The 14,805-nt window shown below is 37.0% G+C and overlaps 3 protein-coding genes across 3 annotated transcripts; 1 reads left to right on the forward strand and 2 right to left on the reverse strand.

Annotated features, from left to right (window-relative positions):
- Positions 1–5,837: 5,837 nt before the first annotated feature.
- LOC105265229 (uncharacterized) lies at positions 5,838–7,008 on the reverse strand. Its single transcript, XM_011302627.1, has 2 exons — positions 6,691–7,008; positions 5,838–6,610 (listed from the first exon to the last, which is right to left on the reverse strand). The coding sequence occupies exons 1-2, from the start codon at positions 6,832–6,834 to the stop codon at positions 6,140–6,142; spliced, it is 615 nt and encodes a 204-aa protein (XP_011300929.1). The 5' UTR covers positions 6,835–7,008; the 3' UTR covers positions 5,838–6,139.
- Positions 7,009–8,406: 1,398 nt separating this feature from the next.
- Positions 8,407–13,063, forward strand: LOC105265230 (probable RNA methyltransferase bin3). Its single transcript, XM_011302629.1, has 3 exons — positions 8,407–9,760; positions 10,194–10,412; positions 10,536–13,063. Exons 1-3 carry the CDS (start codon positions 8,438–8,440, stop codon positions 11,169–11,171), a joined length of 2,178 nt encoding a protein of 725 aa, XP_011300931.1. The 5' UTR covers positions 8,407–8,437; the 3' UTR covers positions 11,172–13,063.
- A 63-nt stretch (positions 13,064–13,126) lies between these two features.
- Positions 13,127–14,431, reverse strand: LOC105265269 (leucine-rich repeat-containing protein 15-like). The gene has a single exon (XM_011302675.1). It carries the CDS (start codon positions 14,429–14,431, stop codon positions 13,127–13,129), a length of 1,305 nt encoding a protein of 434 aa, XP_011300977.1.
- Positions 14,432–14,805: the final 374 nt, after the last annotated feature.

Genomic DNA, 14,805 nt, shown 5'->3' on the forward strand with positions numbered 1-14,805 from the left:
GTTGCGATAAGGGGACATGAGAAATTTACACGCGTTACGGAATTGAAAACTTGTGGGATCATGCGCTAAAATGTCCTCCATTCATTTAGTTACATTTTTTTTCCCGTCCAATTTCTTTTGCTCTCTGACTACTAAAGTCCGGATATGCATTAATCCCTCGCCAGGTTGCAATTAGCTGGGACGTGTCGTTCGCAGGGACACGCCTCGTTTACCAAGGGATCCTCCATCCGACGGGTTACAAAATTAAAACGACACTGAAATGCTGGCATACCAGAAAACAACGACTCTACGACACTCTGCACCTTCGTCCTTTACTTTTTTTTTTTTTCATCGAGTACTTCACTCGCTCTCCCGAGCTCATCCACGTTTTCTCATGGCAGAGTCAACCCCAGTCTGCACCTGTTCCCTATTTATTCTCCAAATGGCACGTTTCCACTTTTTTATTTCGATTTTTACTTCTCTGTAGAAGAGATCTATTCAGATCACCAGGGGTGTCCCAGGGTGAATGCCCATTGATACCCTTGACCATTTTTACTTTGGGGTTGCAGAAAAGTGTCAGTGTGGAAAAAATTACTGGCTTAGAAAAATGTCGGAATTTCCAAGCGATTCATTATTTTTACTTCTGAATTTTTCAAGTTTCAGGTTTAAAAAAATGAATTTTCCCTTTGAGAAATTATTTTTGACTGAAGAAAAATATCGAGTCCATTTGTGTGGCACATGTTTCGAGTATTTTCTTTCACAATTAGTGAAGAATTTTTAGGATACTTTGGACGATGAGAATAAGGCTCGAGGGTGAAAGCAAAAGAGAGAGGACCAAGGTGAGTATGTTAATGAGAAAGAATTTCCTTACTATTTATTGATTCATTGGAATTTTCTCGGAATATAATGGATGGGACTCAATTTATCATTCACTTATACATTACTTATGAATGTTTAACTGCATGGAAATTCTGTTTGATGTATCGAGGAAAATTTTCAGAGTGGGTTTCGGCCATTCTTTCGATATGGACGTGAAAAGAAATTCACTTATGGAAATGCATGACCTTCTGGTCTTCATCTTTGTAAACAGAAAGTCCTGGGTGATGGCAATCTTATTGTTACGGCAGCCCACAGCTTTCGAACAATGAAATGGTTTTTCTAAAACCAGACCTAACACTGAAACAAATGAACAAATTAAGAAACAAATTAACATGTAACAAATGAAATATTCGAGAAATTAAATTCTCATTATATTACCGATTTCTTTGACCTACAAACACTCGGTTATTCCACGTGTAGAAAAAAATCATTTATCTGATAAAAATAGAATGTTTTTTCCACCAACTAAGCAAGTTTATTCACTTTCAATAATTATTTAGAAATGGAAACTCACGGGAAATTGAACAAGCGGTATAATTTACTCACGCTGGGTTGTATATTAGTAGATTAGAGCTTGGCTCGAAATACCAGAGGTGAATCGTTGAAATAGACTACGGAAATACTGGCATCTGTGGCATTGACCGACCACTCGTACAATTAATATATCAGGTGAAAAATTAAAGATTTCATTACGAACAGCAGAATAAATTTATTCAGTTAATAAATGTTTTCCAATGAAAAAAAAAGGATCCATGACCTATATGGTGTCCATTAGCGTGGCCCATATTGGAGATACCCGTAAATTTGCTGGATACTCGAAAAGACTAGAGACTCACCACATAAACCCCTGGAATAGATGTCCTCGGTAAATATGGGAGTGTCTCTTTAGCCAGGATTGGTGACGAAAAATAAAGGATTAAAAGTTGTTACGAGGGGGTGTGAAGAGGAGGGATTGACACAGGTTGCATGACTGGTGTTGCTGGTGGTTGTCAGCCCCCGTCTATCTATTTTACAAGTAGACAATGGCTAGTCCATCCGACACATTAGTTGGGCGTGGTATCGACCTTTTATTATTCCACTCGTCTCATAAATAAGCATAAAGGACTATTCAAACAGCCGAATAACTCGTTAATAGAAAAACCATCGTGTTGGGTGTCAATCAAAGATACAACTTGTATTATCACCCCGAGGGCGACGAATTGCCGTTGAAGTATTTCAATTAACTATTATTATTGTGACAACAATATTTTCATATAATCATGCAGTGATCGTGCAATAATCATGCCATAATCATGCCATAATCATGCCATAATCATTGAGATTACGCGAAAACCTAATTAATTAATTGTCAAGTGACGATTTTTGAGAATTTTTGAATATCACGTGTTGTGTTGGGCTTGAATTTTTTTTTCTTTTTTGGTGTACTTGTGCAGGAATACAATGATGGGTTATGCGAGTGGAACTGGGCGCGGTTGGAGATACATTTGGCCACGTGTTTGTGGTGGAAATGTACATGGGGATGACCAGACAGAAGCTCCAAAGGAGGAAAAAAGAATAAATAAAAAGGCCACGGTTGAGGTACGAAGGGTGAGCTTGATTAAATGGAAGCCCGTTCGAGGCTAGGATGTCTGCCACTCCCATGTTCTCTGGGTCCCTTTATCATTCGTACTAATGCGCAGGTCCATGGCATTGACGATATGCGTCACCTTTGCAAATTTATTATTCATTTTCTCGATAAACTTTCCCCTCCCAAGAAATGTCTCCGGGATTGTAATTAATCCGCAATCGTTCGCCGATTTTTTGAGATTTGTCAATTTTGAAGATAACCCATGATATTTTATAATAATTTATTTACTAAAGTGAATAAGTTGAATAATTAATTGACTTGGGTTGAAATTTTATTAAGGTGATTCTTTTATTCTGAAATTTAGATTGGATCCTCTTGGAGAATCAAATGAATATTTTTCTTGATTCTAAAAACATCTGTTCTAACATTGAGAATTTTTTTTTCCTTGTGCCACTGCAGTGCACTGACCTTAAGAGCTATCAATATGCTCGAGTCATAAACTGTAAAAGAGTTTTTCATAGAGAATTTTTCATGGAGTAAATCGAGCTCCCTGAAAGTATTCCGCTCATTATTATCAACTGAATAAATAAAAAAAGGTAACACCTGTGATAACTAAAAATCGAGGCGGCTGTCGTAATACCGTGACTGATAAGCGGATTCGTTTAATCGGCAAGTACGGGAATTGAGTTCTCCCGGTTGGAAAAAAGTGTATTACATAAAATGAGAGACATATTGGGATGTAAAAATCGGCATGAGAAGGCAATTGCGAAATACAAGATGTCAGGCGAAGGGCAAGAACCGTAAGATAACCTTCTGAGGATGGGGCCTCTCCCGGTTAGCAACAAATACCGGTCGTTTCAACTGTTACGAGGGGGTGATAACATTTCCAGGGTCTCTTACACACATTTTAACTTATAATATAGTTGACACAGCCAGTGGTACCAATAAGTATCTCGTCGGGTTATCGGTGGTCTGTATTATTTTGAGAAATGAGGAGACTAAGGAATACTCGAAGACAAAATAATATAAAACCAGTGTCGAATGATGGTTTGAATTTTGTATAAAATTCCCGATCTTTTCTTGGAAACTGTCGATTATTTTTTCGAGAATTTCCATTCACTCGGGACTCGTTGAATTTCAATTAAGTGGATATTTATTCAATGACATTCGCATTTCCGTTCGGCTCAGAATAAAATTTTATTTTTGAGGTATATCAGGGCAGTTTTGCTTTTATAAAGACTTCTTTATAATTCTCAATTGAACCGTTTAATTTTCTAGAGAGCATCTGCGGGAACAATATTCCCGATATTAAATTATTCGTTATTAATTATTCATCAATAATTGATTTGGAATTAACTGGATTTTGCAAGGAGTGGGGGATATTTTGTGTCGTCAGGGGTCACAGTATCCGCTGACGTCACAGTGCCCGATGACCCCGACGAACTCCCGGTTTCAGAGGATTAACATAACGATTACGAAGCGTTAAATGTCAAGCAATGGTTTACCTCGACGATCCAAAGTTCCACGATAATTAGAGAATTGAAGTTAAAAAATATGAAAATTTAAAAAATAGCCTAGAGGCCTAATTTTCACATAAATCCTCGAAAAATTTCCACATTTCCCAGATTCCGATCTTTCAATAGTTTACGTAATAAACGACGAAAGAAAAAATTTTTTTAATGGGGGGGGGGATTCCTTGACCTAAATAAATTGGCTATCGTATAAGTTCAAAGTTCATCGATTGGTACATTATCCTCTTCCTCCCATCGAAATCAGCAAATTTTTCCCGCCAACTCTGGAATAATTATAAATGAAACGATAAGAATAGCTGACGCTTGAGATTCTTATCGCTGGCGTAAGTTATTATTAAAATTAAAATGAAAATTAAAAGAGGAAATAGGAAAAAATGTTGAAAAGGCACTGGGAAAAAATTTATAAGAACTCGATGGGAGTACCGCCACGGTCGATTAGTCGAACCTTGGCAACTTGAACTGGTTTCCAAGGCAACAGACATTGCAATAATTATTATCGTCGTTGTGCGAGAAGATTGCTCGTTGCTCCATCGATCGATCAATTTTCGATTTCAGATTAACGGTAGATCCGCGAGTTTTAATCGAGGAATTTATAATACTTTGCTGGTACATCCATTTTCCATATTGATGGGAATTTTCCTCAATTTTTCTTGGTAAAGATAATTTTACACAAAGATGATTATGTAATTATCTTCATAGAAGCTCGATAAGAATTTTTTTTGAAAAGGGGATGTGAACGAAATTCGAAACTCATCGAAATCTCGACGGCTTGAAAAAATCTTAATCTAATTGTGGAAAAATTAAATTATCTTTTAGCCACATCATTGAAAATTCCTCATGATGAATAACAAACAAAAATATGTCGTTACAACTAATTAACAAGTAATGTTCCACTTTCTCTAATGACCAACCGACCATTCATTACGCTCGAATGAATGTTTCCTCAATCGAATGAAAATGAATGAACAATAATATTCGAAAAGAAATTCCTATATTCATTCAATAACAAATTTTTTCGTGGAAATAAATAAAATGGAGATTTCGTACAGAAATATTAATTGTCGTAACCAAATTTGGTGGGCATAAATATTTCTCTGCAGACGTCTAACCGTCCAGAAGAGAAACCCTGAGCCCTCATCCATTAGTATACCTGGCCCAGGTAAAATCCTTTCCGTTTGACCCTGGGACCGGACCTTGTGGACATTTCTGGACGGGTCTTCAGCTGTTTGCTGATTTCCAGGGAAGACCTAGAAGAGCTAATATTTTGCCGCCGATACGTACAGTCTCAAGACGTGAAATTATCGCTATTGCGTACATTACTGTCATATCTCTGCGTAAATATTCTATTCTAAATAATCATACCCTGTCATTTCACGGAGGGATTAGGACAGACAATCGTAAAAGAATTTTTAAAATTGGGTATTGGAATTTTCCTAAGGCTTGATTTGTCATGAATGCATGACCGCATGACTCATTTCTTCGATTTAAATTCAATAGAAAATAACTGGCGGAAAAAATCAATCGATTTATATTGATGTGTAACCTTTCTCCTAAATTCCCCGGTTTCAATTGCGTGAAAAAAAAATTGTTTTCTGCAGAAAATATATTTATAAAACAGATCGTGCGAATGAAGAAAATTCCTCGTTTCAAAAATACCTCAATTTTGATCAAGTAAATTTCATTTTCGCGTGCAATTAATTTGGAGAAAATAGTCGTGCCGACGGAAAAGGATAAGATAGGTTCGCTATTAATTTTTGCTACTTCAGGGTAAGTGAGGGATCGTTGAAAAGAGTAGAAGCAGATAAATGTGAGACTTACATGACCGGTGGGTGCAGCAATCTGTAATTTCTCCATTCCCCTTCAGTCTATTTCTGGTTCACATAAAACGTGTGCAAACATGCTCAGCTGAGAGTAACAAAAAAACTCGTAACTAGGTTATCCCTCAACCCCTCACCATTTTATAACTCACTCATGAATATACGACCGTTAAATTGTGGAAAATATTTTTAATTTCAATGGAAAAATCACTCAGTGGTTGCCATAACAATAAGACGTTACAGTTCAACTTTGGGGTTATGAATAACTGTTTTGTAACAATATTTTTATACATTAAAAGATGAAAAAATTGAAACCGTATTTATTTATCGGGCTTGAAATCAGCTGGCGATTGTGTCGAAGAGTATTATATTCTCAAATGTTTGAAGCTACTTTTATCATTGGGATTTGTTTTGAGGTGTTCTTTCAGTTGTTTACGCATATCTTTGTTTTTATTTCTCTGATTCTCACAGCGGTTTTCCTTGTCGTTACTAGGAGGCTGAATGTTTACTTTCGACCTTCCACTTTCCTTTGACTTTTGTTTTCTCTCTTTGGTTAGTGTTTCACTTGTACTTTGATCATCACTTCTCACCATTATTTTCTTGTTGATTTTTAAGGTCAAAGGGGAGAATAAACCGACGATCCCTGACTCGTAGTCCTCGAGATCCTTGAAAATTAATTTTTTTGGCTTCAACTCTGATTTATTGATGGATCTTCGATGCTTCATTGGCGCAAGGGGCTCATTAGATCCTAATTTTCCAGTCATGGGGGTCTTGATTGACTGGCCACTCAATTGATTTGAGTAATTAGTCAAGAACAATTGGGACCACGATTTTATCTGCAGGAAATAGTTATTTATTTTTCCTTTATCGAGTCTTTTAATGCCAGGGCGATTTTCAATGGGCAAATTCTGTGTACCTTTACATCACGTTTTTCCATTCTACTGCAAGACCTTTTGACCTGATGATGAGAACTCTTTGGGGTTTCCCAGTCCAAGTCATTGCTCTCGTAGATCTCGAAGGGACTCGCTGACACCTCCAAAAACCCAGAGTTACGCGACATTACGAATTCAAAGGACTTTTAAGATTATCATTAATTCACTCCACGCGATACTTTTTATGAACTTCTGAATATTCAGCGAAGATTTTATTATCCTTTACAATGGAAAATCCACGACCTCTACCCACTTAATCACGTTTACTGCAAAATTCACACTATTGATCCTGCGATCATACCTCCAACCTGAAAACCAAAAAAAAAAAAACAAAAGACAAATGACTGGAAAAATGAAATAAAACAAATTATTCCAAACATCCCAAACCGAAAACAATAATTATCATAGACATAATTGCTGACCAAATACTAAGAATCCATACAATAGAGAAACAGAATAGGAATTGGAAAAATGATTTTCCCATATTCACGCAATGGAGACATTTAAAAAAATGGAGAATGGCTGTAGAAAAAAAATTTGTGAAAATTTGAGTGAAAAAAAATGATGGATGTTTTTATTGAGTAAAGGTAATTAGTGGATTGAAACAATTTTTGGGGGTGCAGTTTGATTTAGTGGAGCGGGTTAACCGGAGATTGTCGATGTTAGCCGATGAAATACGGAGAAGGAAAATGGTGGTGGAAGAGGCAATGGCAACGGAGTAACCGAAGCAGCTATTCGCCATCGTTGATGGATGCACAACCAGTGTATCCAAGTGGGTGCGTCATACATTCTACCGATATTGCGTATTATTGTGCTTAATGATTTCGTAAAAAGTGTCTGTTGGCAAGTGAAAGCTATTCACCGATCACCGAGCGTAAGTTTTACCCCAAAATTAGACAATAAAATTGGCAAATACGGAATTGAAACGTTGGGCATTGAAGACCATCCGCTTTCAGAGTGTATAAACTATAATGTGCGCATGCGCAAACGCGGGAACGATAATTTTACGTGTTGCGAACCCCTTCAGCGGTTTTCTCATAGTAATTTTGTAAAAGCCCATTGAAATGATTATGAACTCGTGAAATTGTCAATGGCAATTCAATTAATTGGTTTGGCGTTTTTTTTTCTAATTATTCATTTTTTTTTTCGTGGACGCTTTTTGAAATTTATTTATTGCCGTGTAATGTCACCTTTCACCTGTGTATTTTTTCACTACCGCCAAGAGGTTGAGGGGCCGTTATCAACATCTTTTATGGTGACTTGGAATTAGTTTATGATTTACGCTGGAAATACTTGTGGGAATTTTTTGAATCGTTATTCTGTCTGTCTTTGGGAGATTGTTTCGAGTTTAGTCAGTTTTGTTGGGTTATAACGTGTGCACAACGTTTGTACAGGGTTATTCGTTCTTTGAGATACGAAGTAATGGAAATTTGAAAAATTTAGAGTTGCGATATTTATTTAATTAGACTTTTCGAAGAATTGACAATTTTTCCTCGTATGAATTTCGCATGTTGTATGTCATTGTATTATTTTTATAATTCTACCCTTTTCAATTTTGAATTACTAAAGTATTAATTTGCCTTCTATCCCTCCCCTGAGAACTAGTTCCCTCGATGTTCCCCAAACAAGCAAAACTCTTCCAATTAATCACGAAAAAAGCGACTAAGTAAATTCCCCCTTCAACCCGCAAGGCCCAAATCAAACTCCCAAAAAAAAACAAAAAAAGAAAAAATGTCATCAGCTCAAGTAGATCGTCCCACGAAAGTGGGTCAGGTTAACAAAAAAGAAAATGAAAAATCACGAAAGCTCTTCACACAATCCCACAAGAAGCATAAGCATGAGGACCTTCGTCATTTCAAATTCGGTCGTAAACGTCTGCAAAGTTTCACCGGCAATGGTAAATTCTTTCCTCCTTACAAGAGACGAAAGAAAGAAGGTGCTATCATACCCCCCACTAAGTTCTTGCTCGGTGGTAACATATGTGATCCCCTCAACCTAAACAGTATGCAAGACGAGGAGATAAATCGAGCAATGAATGCTGTAACACCCAAGTCAAGTCCCTTGCCAACGCCAAAGCACCGAAAGGAGGCAATTGAAGTTATTATACCCCCGAACATCTGTGACCCTCTGAACTTGACAAACTGCAATGACAACGATAACGAGGAATACGAGAAGCAGTTGATATCGCCAACGAAAAAAGGTTCAAAGAGGCGAAACCGAAAGCGAAAAAGGGCATCATCAGGCTCCGGTAAAGAGGATACAAATGAGAGTTTAACCGAGTCAAAAGTTGAAGAGCCAGTAGCCCTAGTGGCACCTGCAGTTGTCCTGCCAGATGACAAGACAAATCATCCCGAGATCGAGGTACCAAGTGTTGAGCCATCGAGTCCCACACCAGCTCCACCACCTCCAAAAGAACCGAAAGTCGAAAGTCCAGTTAAGGACAAGAATAAATTACGACTCAAGGGTCTCGACGAGGCCAAGGATAAACGACTGCGAAAGGTAGACGTTAAAGATAAAATAGTGAGTCCTGTGATTCCACAACCTGGTGCTTGGAAACCGAGACTTCCTCACAGACCAAATCAGGATAAGAAGAAGAAACAGCCACTTCAATTGCCCAATTTCAGGGAGAAGGACGCGAGATATCAGTATGGCAATTACGACAGGTATTACGGCTACAGGAATCCACATCACGACGTTGATCCGAGATTGAATGTCTTTGCACAGAGGAAGGAGATGTTCTTTGGAAGGGATGTACTCGATATTGGATGTAATATTGGACACATTACATTATCCGTTGCCAGAGACTTTGCAGCGCACAGTGTTACGGGCATTGACATTGATCGCAAGCTGATTGGAATAGCGAGGAGGAACATTAAACATTATGTTAATTGCGTGAGGTCACCTGCGAGCAATGAGGAGGCCAATGAGCACAGGGACTGCGACACCAGTTTCTTTCCTATGTCAATGCCGATTAATTATGGGCCCATTGATGTACCTGGTTTCACCAAAAACAGAGATCACAAGGGATTCCCTTACAACGTCACTTTTGTGCAGGTACATTCTTACATTCATTCATTTTTTTATTTCGTCATTCCAAGTCAGGGGGGGTATCAAATGGCAGTTGCATTTGTGTGAAATTTTTCAATTATATTTACCATTAAGTAGCAGAATAATGGCCAACATGTGGTCATGTGATTAATATTAATGTCACCAATAGTAAGACATTAGTGATCTGTCACATAACTAGATTCTTAATCAAGTTCATTGATCTGTGAAATTGAACTTTATTGCAATGTTACATTCATACCGATAACGTAGCGTGTTTGCACGTGTGACGTGCGATTGTAGTAATACAGGTAATGAGACTAGTCAAACCAAGAAACAATTTGTTCAATTGTTGACCATTTATTTTTTATATCTGGATAAGTATTTATTGAATTAAAAATTAATTGGGTGATTAATGAGATTTTTTTTTGTTTATTTTCAGGGTAATTATGTGTTGGAGGATGATGGACTATTGACGTCAGAGCAACCACAGTTCGACGTCATTCTTTGTCTGTCAATAACTAAATGGATCCACTTAAATTTTGGCGATGCTGGGCTGAAGCAGGCGTTCAAGCGTATGCATGCACAGCTGAGACCCGGTGGAGTGCTAATACTCGAGTCCCAAAGTTGGCCGAGTTATGGGAAAAAGAAGACATTAACTGTAAGTTCTTCATCATTAAATACACATAGAATTTCTCAGGAAGAGGAACAGCAGTGTTGAGCTAATTATTCTAAAAGTATTCATATTGTCGCCGATTTAATAATAAATATTGTTGACTTTCAGGAAAGAATCTACAGAAATTATCACAGCATTGAATTCTTCCCCCAAAAATTCACTCAATACCTCCTTTCAGCTGAAGTTGGTTTCACAAAGTGCGAAGTTGTCTCGATTCCCCCTCACCCGTCGAAGGGTTTTCAACGTCCAATTCAGTTATTCACAAAAGCAGGAACAAGCCCAGCACCAACGACAACAGTGAGATTCATCGGTAGACAGATTGAAAGGAGAGACATAGAGAGGCGTGCATTTGAACGTGATTTATTCCCACGTGAATTTCCAAGGTGTGGAAATTTATCGGAATTGAGTCAGCGGAGTGTTGAGTCACTGAGTCAATACGATCAATTCGAAAATGTTTATGCACCAAGTACAACCCCCTGTTATGATACACCGAGTCACAATAATGACAGTCAGCCAGCATTTGAGCCTGAAAAAATGTGCTACACTGATGTTGGAACAAAGCTGAATGATCAGGACGAATACAGAAAAAAAATTAATGAATCAACGAAAAATGAGGATCTCGAGGAAGTAAATAGGAGCCGTCATTCCTCGCAGACAATTGCACAAGATACACTGGGGGAAAACGAGGGAAATGAAAGTGAGATGGATACGAGTAAACATGAATTGACAACTGACAACACATAAAAAATTATAGTGCACGAGGAGGGGAAAATGAGGATTCGTTATTGATGATTATTTTTAGTCATACAGTTTTTCTTTTGTTTTGGAAATTAAAAGGAGAAACAGCAGCCACTGGGGAACGTGCAGCTAGTCGAAATTTATTTTCCGCATGTTCTGGAAATATGAGTTGAGGAATTATGGGGCTTTCAAGAAATTCTGGGTTAGGGTTGGTGGAAAGAGTTGATTATAGTATTGATGACTATTTATTGGTGAGAATGTCATATTCAACTCATTCCTTTGTACTCCAATACAGAATTACAGTTTAGTAGACGTTTTTTTTTTTAAGTCGAGAGACGATAAATAGTTATAGGATGTCCGTAGAAAAAATGGGAAGTAATTTTGCGATGCAGTAATTAAAATTTCTTGGAAATTTTAGACGTGAAATTTTGCGCAATCCGTTCTCATGGATATTTACAAAATGATGGCAGAATAATTTTAGAGCAAATGTCATCACATCGAATTTTTTCAATTGATGTGGCGGGTTTAGGCTGTCGCAAGGAATTTTTTGATGAATACGAAAGTTGAATGAAGAGAGATACGAAGAGGCACATGCCCAGTATTCGAAATAATTCAGTGATTGAATGAATTAACGTATTTATTGGAGAAATGGGGAATAAAATAAAATAAACCGGTAAATCGGTTCCTCCCAAAACGGGCTGAGTTTTGTTTTCATTCAATTCTCGGACTTGTTCAAAAATATATATTCCATGCAACTGAATTTGAAACTTGTTTAGCTGAAGAAAAACAGAAAATGCGACACAGTAAAAAATAAATCGTACAATTTCTTTCAAAGTACTTACGTGGCTTCCGAAATGCATTACAAGAGTGCCTGGAAAATGGTAATAAATAAAAACATTTAATATTGTGAAATGAGAGAAATAAATAATAAACAGAAGAAAGGAAAAACACTAAGTTCTTTGTTGTGCCTACGACGTTCTTTATTACGGCGATAACCGAGCACATCGCACGTCTAAATGGGCTGCTCGACCCAAGACTGACCTTTGGCTTTACGTGATTACAAAATGCCGAAAAACTAATTGATAACAAGAATATTTAAAAAAATGACAAATGAAAATAACACGAAAACAGAAAAAATTGGGAGACAATGAGGGCGTCCAATTGGTTAGATTAAATAAAATGTTAATAGTGTATGTATGATAATAGTGATAACGAGTGACATTTATTTATTGCCATTGGTGCGAGATAATTCCACTTTTTCAAGTGAATAGTGAAGTATTAGGTCGACTTCTCTGTTCCCTCAATGCGTTTCAATACGAATGTGTCGTGGATTTTTTGTGAAAATCATTTTATGAGGAATAAAAGGAAAAACCTAAGTATAAGTTGAAAGAAATTCTAGGTACATAGGGTAACTGTAAATTTCTGTATTTTTAGAAGTTGCGAATATGTTGTTTCATACTTGTTATTTATTTTTTAACGGATCCTTGTAATTTCATTGAGAGCAGCACGAAGTGGTCGAGATATGGTAAAGAAGCTAAAAAGTATTATATGCGATATGATTTCAAACTTTCTGAGTGAAATTCCTTCACTTTTGTTTGGAAAGGATAAATCAATGAGAAATGCAGATCACAGAAATTTCTGAGAGAAATGGTAAAAAATCCGTTGAATTTGCACAGTTTATCATGTCCATGCATTGATAATTTCCCATTGTTCCGCTTTCAATTTTTTTTTCTATGAAAATCAGTAGCACAATTCAACTCTGGGCGCAAGCACTTTAATCGCCGCTTTGAATCAACAATAAAAATAAAAGTAGATTTAGTAGGAAGAATACCAGAGAATGCGTACTGTATAAAAAGGTGGAGAAAATTAGAGGATAATAAAGAATGAATTTAAATCAATTTGTTTTTACTATTCTTATTTGGTGAATATTTATATAAATTCATCGCATGTAACATGAGGATTTATTTTAATTCTTCAATGTTTTCAGTAATGTTTACTTGGTTTACAGGTAATGAGCAACTGTCGCTGATGTTTATATGTATATTCTTGGCACCCCACTCTTTTCCGTTGGTTTCAGTCATATTATTCCTGCAAAGTGTGACCTTTGACTCAGCTATGAAGCCGGTGAATGCTTGAGGTTGAATTTTGTTGATATTATTGAAACGTAGATCCATCAATTCTCGCACCTCGAGACCAATGAACGTATAATTTTCCAAAACCCTCAATTTGTTGTGAGTTAGATCAAGCCCATTGAGGTGTAAACCCCAGAAAGTGAAGGGTTCTATATTTTTTATTTTATTATTATCCAAATTAAGCCACTGAAGATTGAAGCACATCCGAAAAATATTGAGGGGAATAGTTCTGATCCTGTTTAATCCAAGATTCACAGTCTCCAGGCTCTCTAAATTTTGAAAGCCATCAGTGGGCAGATTTTTTAACCGATTATTCTCCAAATTCAGTATACGAAGTTTCAAGCCAGTGAAAGTTCCATTTTCAATTTCACTGATTCTATTATTACTCAATTGGAGTTCCTTCAATTCTACTAGTTTAATAAAATCATTACTGCGTAGTGCAGTAATTTTATTGCTTGCCAAACTAAGATATTCCAATTCATTGAGGCCCTCGAACATGTCAGCTTTCAGACGAGTCAGTTCAGTCATCGCTATTATCAGACACTGCAAATACTCAAATCTTTCAAATGCTCTTGGCTCGATGTCGCGTATTTTGTAGTAAATCCTAAGTTCGTTGAGTGATCTGTGGACTCCATCGAAAATCTTCGGTAATATAATCGCATCGTCATGATGCGATAATGTAAATATTTTCAGGTTTCCGAAATTTCTGTAAAATAGCTTCGAGTAACCATTGAATTTAACGTTCTCTACCGATAATTCTTCAACCTTTGCAAAGGTGCTGAAGACGTCTAGATTTGGTGGAATCTGGATACACTGCAATGTTACGCTGCCACGTACCTTCATTTTTTCCAATGCTGATATGTTCACGAATTTTGGAGTGCACAGGTCCGGCTTAGGATGAGACAGCTCGAGCCTATCAACTACTTTCACCGTATGAAAGGCCATTTCATCGATGTTGACGAAACGATTTACTTCCAGCACCAGATTAGACCCATTCGTTAATGGTGTAATTGCTGTTATTGTATCAGAATATCCACAAATCTCGAAATCATCTCCGGAATCGCAAAAAGTGTGCTCAAATCCGGTGATTGACGTTATTGAAAAAAGAGTGAGAATCAGCTTGACTTGAAACATTTTCGTGTTTCGAAATTTCCACGAGAGCTGCTCCTGAAGAACTGTTCTAAATTTTAATATGATGGGTTGTATTTGTGACCAACTGTTTGGAGACAATAAAACAATTCTATGTATTTGCTATCGACAATATTTCCAGTTGAATCAATTCACCATACATCATACCCTTTTATTTCTTCGACTGGTCTAAGAAATTCTGTTGATGGAACATCGAGTTTTATTTGCCCACGTGTTAAATACTCCTCCAAAATACTCCAACAAATATTCTTTTTAGCTTTGTGGATATAATAGAACATTGAACGAAAAAACAAGACTCTGTGCTGAAAACTAAACAACTGTGAAAACCTAATTTATTACCCAGTTTTTTAGATTCCTTT

This window comes from Fopius arisanus, unplaced genomic scaffold (assembly GCF_000806365.1).
Source record: "Fopius arisanus strain USDA-PBARC FA_bdor unplaced genomic scaffold, ASM80636v1 scaffold00028, whole genome shotgun sequence".
NCBI classification, from domain to species: Eukaryota; Metazoa; Arthropoda; class Insecta; order Hymenoptera; family Braconidae; genus Fopius; species Fopius arisanus.